The sequence below is a fragment of the Sinocyclocheilus anshuiensis genome, unplaced genomic scaffold (assembly GCF_001515605.1).
Source record: "Sinocyclocheilus anshuiensis isolate Anshui unplaced genomic scaffold, SAMN03320099.WGS_v1.1 scaffold1625, whole genome shotgun sequence".
Classification (NCBI taxonomy): Eukaryota; Metazoa; Chordata; class Actinopteri; order Cypriniformes; family Cyprinidae; genus Sinocyclocheilus; species Sinocyclocheilus anshuiensis.
This window is the reverse complement of record NW_015539802.1, coordinates 941,556-947,713: the sequence shown is the minus strand read 5'-3', so window position 1 is coordinate 947,713 and position 6,158 is coordinate 941,556. Positions and strand designations below refer to the sequence as shown.

The 6,158-nt window shown below is 37.5% G+C and overlaps 1 protein-coding gene across 1 annotated transcript in view; it reads left to right on the top strand.

The window, feature by feature from the left end:
- The first annotated feature begins 1,302 nt into the window (after nucleotides 1-1,302).
- LOC107683900 (IQ motif and SEC7 domain-containing protein 1-like) overlaps nucleotides 1,303-6,158 on the top strand; it is a 73,177-nt gene continuing 68,321 nt past the window's right edge. Inside the window, exon 1 of the mRNA XM_016479963.1 lies at nucleotides 1,303-2,741. Within this exon, the coding sequence (XP_016335449.1) occupies nucleotides 2,296-2,741 (446 nt within the window). The 5' untranslated portion in view covers nucleotides 1,303-2,295. The remainder of the gene's footprint in view (nucleotides 2,742-6,158) is intronic.

Genomic DNA, 6,158 nt, shown 5'->3' with positions numbered 1-6,158 from the left:
GTGTGTGTGTGTGTGTGTGTGTGTGTGTGTGTGTGTGTGTGTGTGTGTGTGTGTGTGTGCCAGTGCTACTACATGCGGATGTAATTTCTGCCCTGAGCAGTAGATGACAGCAAAGCCTATTGAAAAGTACTTAATATCAAGAATATAGAAATAACAGAATCGTATTAACTCGACTTTAGTATTTGAGATTTTGTATTTGAGAACCAAAAACAACAACTGCTACTATTAATGCTGATAATGATAATAATAATTATTTTATTATGTATATTATGAATAAATAATAAAATATTAGATACTTATAGTTAATGTTTTAGTGTCAGTTTTGAAATCAAAATCATTTTTCAGTTAATACTGTAATAATACTCTAATACTGTACAATACTGATAATATGATTATGCTAATATGAATGTACATGTACAATATAATTATTACAGTTCTGTTCATTATCAACTAAATTTGTTTTATGATTAGATTCTAAATGGTCTGTGAAAAGTGCAATTAACTAATTGCTGCATGTTGGCATCACTTTGTACTTAAACTGAAGGCAACAGAAAATTAGTTTTTAATTTTAGAGGTTTATAATCTTTTACATTCCACATATCCCAGAACACCATTACAATTATTTATTTATTTTTTATTATTAATTCCTGCTGGAAAATCCAGTTTAAGATGGTAGCTTTGTTTTAGCTGGTCTAAGCTGGTAGACCATGTGGAGAAACAGTTTCTCCTGAGAAGCTGTTAGCTGGACCAACTAATGACTATCTTAGACCAGCTAGAAACCAGCTAGAAAAAAACAGCTGCCAGTTTTCCAACAATTGATTTTGTGAAATTGAAAATAACGTAAAATCACTTTCTTAATATTAATTTGACAATAACCGTTGTAACTGTGGTGTTTTGGCAGAGATATTGTAACCATGGTCATTTTTGTAAGGCTACTGAATTCATTTGCATATGTAATATGTTTGTGTGATTCGAGCTTCATTTGTTGAAATCTCTCTCTCGCTCTCGTGTACTGATCTTGCGTGGGTTGACTGAGTGGCGAGCGCAGCGCAGGAAAGACTAGTTTACGCTTCTCTGGCCGCCACTGAGTGTCTGTCTATCGGATCTGTCAGGTGAAAACCGCGCTCACGAACCTGAGCCGCCGCGAGATCCTCTCCAAACCTTCAGCACGCCTCCAGCGACCAGCCGCCGGCCGCTCACTTCGGGAAATACAGAAGAGCGCCAACTTTACAGCAGGTGCTCCAGCTCTTAGATTTACGCCTGGGAAAAGTCTGTTGTATGCGAGAAAAGACAAATGCCGTTTTAAGCGACGTTATTATTCAAACTCGACTGACGTCGAGATTAAAACAAACAGACGAGCAAATTGTACGAAGAAATCGGAGAGCTCGAGATGAACTGAAAGCTACCCATGAAAATGGGTTGAAGAAAAGAAAACGCCGATGAAGAGAGGTGTAAGTAGGATTTTTTAATCATGTGGAGCCATATTTGTACATTTTATTTTGAATATATAAATTACTGACACTATATTGGAGAAAAGAAGAGGAGCAAATGTGTCATAGACTTTTAATGTTTCAATCGCAAATTGCTCTGCTGCCCGTATGAAGGCAGTTTGGACATTACATTTGTGGTTCAGTTTTACGAAATGTAACTTTTCTGTTGATGAAGAAAGCTCTTTCTTCACGTTATTTTTACAGTATGTTGTCTATCTCAAGCTATACAGATCTTAGTGGATTTCAGGGATTAGATTGATATCTTTTTGCTGCTCTTCCCCATTTTCCACTGTGCTACCTCAGCATGTAATCAGCGTGCAATCCATGACTGGTTTGTGGAAGCAGTGATCTGTAGATGTTATTTCTGACTGTAATATAGGCATTTATTTACTTATTCACTTATGGTTTCATGTCGTCACATGGAAAAGCTATAAGCCGATGCCCAGAACTCTCCATGTCTCTTTTTCTTTATACATCATCTTTCTTCGCTAACTTGTTGAAGTACAATCACTGCAGCTGGGAGGATGCAAAATATTGACCTTTAAACTCCTTTACTGAGAGCTGCAGTTACCACCTATACTTTTTTTACAACTGAAGGATTCATGGATGAACATTAAGATGCAGTAGATGCATATAATATTGGTGCTTTAAATGTTCTTCGCTGGTGTTTTTCAGTTGTTGAGACTCAAGTTGCAATATATAGGATAAAAGACATTTCCATCAAGTTTCTACCTTCAGGCTCTTTTGTTTTATCTCCCCCCCACTGAACTTATCAGGTGGGGGGGGGAGGGGTAAGGCCCAAACCATGGAGTCCAACCCAGACAGCCCGAGTCGGGCTGTGGAGTATCTTCTGGAGCTCAATAACATCATCGAGAACCAGGCCAAACTTCTAGACACGCAGCGTAAACGCATCGAGGAGCTCGAAACGCAGCTGAACCGGGTCAACCAGGAGAACCAGGACCTGCGGCAGGAACGAAACCCGGGGACCGAGAACTCGACGCAGAACCACAACTACAACCAGAGCTCTAAGCCCAGCCAGCCATCATCACTACCAAACCACAATGCTGGAGGTGTCCATCAGAACAGCAGCAGTAATACACCCTCATCTACGGTGCCTGGTCCAGCTCGACGGACTCACACCAGACTGACCCGAGGCCTGTCATGTGGGTCAGCCCCTGTCGAGAAAGAGAGAGGCCGACTGGAGCGAAATGACAGCTCTGGGACCAACAACACCTCGACTCTACGGAAACAGTAAGTGCCTCATTCCCTTAGTTAAACCTCATCAGCGTGGATCCAGGTTATTGGATGTTCGGGGCGGGCCTTTTGTGCAATATATGGCATTTGTGCTGTATTTGTTGTGTGAGGAGAGGTTTAGGTTGAATGTTGATATAAATTACCAAGCCTGGTCAACAAAAAAGTGTGTGACAGAGATGACAGCTGAAGACTCGGCTTAGATTGAGTGCTGATATGAATTACCAAGCCTTGTCAACAAAAGAGTGTGTGGCAGAGATGACAACTGAAGTCATAGACTCGCATTTAAGTTGATTTGAAGATTGTAGACCTAACTTGAATCTTGACTTGGATTCCAGCAATTTCAATATATATAATATAATATACTGAAACCTAAAATACTGTTTTTTAGGTGTATTATATTATATCATAAGGTTACCTCAGTTGCCTATTTATTTACTATGGGGGACCTTTTAGAGACATTTTATATTAAACAGACACTTACAAAAAGAAAAACATGCCTAAAATTGTTCAGTGTTTTTATTGCTTGTAAATAATAATAAAAAATAAATTGTATTAATAATAATAAATTAATATAAATAGTAATAATAAAGTAGTAGGCTAGTAGTAGTATTATCATTATTGTTAATATTGTTGTTGTTGTTATTATTATTATAATGCATAATATTAAAGTGCACCGTAATTGAAAAGGATTTAAAAACGTATCCTGAAACAGAAAAATAATTAGACTTAGGGCCAGATTTACTAACAGCTTTTGCCAGCGCAAACCATCTTTTGCAGTTAAAATAGTACTGTCAGGATTTACTAAAGATGCACATTGAAGAATTAGTGCTGAAAAGATGTGGACAGTTATTTTTGCGCCTGAACTTATTGAATATGCATTTGTAGAAGTTTCCCTTTCAGACGCAAAATTTATGGGAGGAGAGTATTAAAATGAATCACGCAACACGATTTACTAACGTTTGCGCTTGTCAAATTACTGGTATGTATGGTCAGTATGGAAATGATCTGGCTGCATCTGTGTTCTTTAATGTGTGCATTGTTAGTAAATCACCCGCAGAATTTTCCCCTCCCATCGGTGCTTTTATGGAATTGTGTTCTAACACTAATTTGCCCTGTTTAGTAAATCTGGCCCTAGTGATAAACTTGACACTTGTTAATTTGAGACTTGGATTCTATGTCAGAAGAACGCATTTCTTATATTATGTTTGCGGTTTATTTTGGCTGTATGTGCAGTTTGAATAGCATATTGTAAAACACTTCTTATAGAGATGAGACCTACATTTTTGTGTGAAGGAAGATGCTCTGTGTATGCTATGTGTTTGGGTCTTTGGAATTCAATCGAAATACCCACTTCTCTCATTATTTTGTTTGCCTGTTTTCCTCGAGCTTTATGTTTCCTTGTTTTTTCGTTTCTAAATAAGCAAACACACGGAGTTTGTTGTTGGTGGGTGAAAGGTTAACTATTCTGCAGATGTTTTTGCTGCATCCTTGGGTGATCCAGGCGTCAACAAAAGCAGCAGCTACAGAGCGTCAGACTCAGCGTGTTTCTTCCTCTCTGCCTCATTGAGCTCAACCCGCTACCCAACTCATATAATTATGTTTGCTTGCTCATCGCTGGCAGCTGCACAACCCCTGTATTCTGTACTCAAGTGTCTCAGATCTGTTCATCTTCTGCCTCGTTCATCCTTGCTTGTCTGAAATTATTGACTAGAACAATCCATCACTCTCCTTTCACAATGTTGAATCATCGTGTTCAGAAAAGCCAAAATAAAACTAAAATAAACCAGGCTGATTGGGGGAACACAGGTTTAGTGTTTCTCACAAGCATTCAGTGTGATGTTTAAAGTTCAGATTTGGCACTTTAATTCACATCAAATGCAGTTTCTAAGCATTTCTACAGGGTTGCAGATGCCCTTGAACACGGAAAAGAACGTTTTTTTTTCCCCAGCAAGAATTTCACAGCTCACTCATATCTACCTTTTGGCATAGGGGAATACATGGCATAAGATGAAACACCAGAATTGATTGACGGTCTAACTCATTTTGCTGAAAATGAAATTTTGAACAGTTTGTGCCCGTTTACAAAAAACAGTTCACTGATTCATTTGTTTCATAACTCAAAATCATTCCCAGAAGTCCCTAAGTGGCTTTACACTTTTCTTTTCATTTTTTATAGAAAAACACATTTAAAGTTATAAAACTGGTGTTTTTCCCTGATGTTTTTTTGTGTTTTTATGGCTCCACCCCATTAAACAAAGTAATCCCCTACAAATTGTTCATACCCTTTCAATTCAGTAAAAAAAAAAAACAGTTTTTACTCAGAAATGATTAGTAAATTTCACAATGAATTGCAAAGAAACAGCTAGTATCATTGAATTAAACATAACTTTTTAAAGTACAAACACTAAAATAGTAATAATCTTTACCTTAATCAATCTTAATCAGTAATCTTTGAAACAAATATTATTGTATTTTGTAGGATTTACATTCAAACTATTTTTACTCAGAAATTACCTAGTACATTTCACAAATAATTATATTCCTAAGAAACGACAAGTAACACATTAAATAAAATGTGAAATATTTAAGAAGAAAGACTAAATTAGTATTTTCTTGTAATGTAATATCTGTTACTGAAGTTGTTATTACAACTTGGCACTGATCTTTTTACAGTGCAAAGGAATAATTTCACAAACCAGAAGTGAATGCTAATGCTTGATGGGTTGTAATAAATGCAACCCAGTCTCATAAAAATACGTACCTCTAGGTGCTTTTCTGCAACACCGTTTTTACGAACCTTACTGCACGTTTCGCCGCAGTTTCAAAGAGAAATGTCCACTGAGTGGCGCTAAAACAAGGGTTCAATACGTGAACCCTGGCACGTTTTTATTACGTTGATATAGGTACGTATTGCTGTGTTTTTATTACGTTGCTTCAGGTACGTATTGCGGCAGTTCAGAATTCAAATATCCGGGGACTGTCGCTAAAAGTTAATGCTCTATCGTGTTGGAAATATGCCCTACACCAAACCCAACCCTAAACCTACCCGATAGTGTTAACAAATGCAAAACTGATATAAAAACGCATTTGTTGATGCAACCGTGTCATTTGAATTTACTTAAATGCAGATTTGAACCGTTTTGTCGAACCGTAGTTACACGGGATTCAAACCGGAGCTCCTTGCCTCTCAAGTACGTCTCCGTACTCCGTACTCCGTGAGCTACCGAACAAACCTACCGTCGATGAAAACCCATTGATATGAAGCTGGATATGTGCGGTGCTAACGTTCAAAAGCATCAGTTTTCAAATCTCCCAGCATATTAAAATTGTTTTGAAGTCATAACATGATATTCTTCAAGTAATTGTGCGAAAATTACGCTTTATTAATCGAAACTCTGTAAATCATACTCTGTG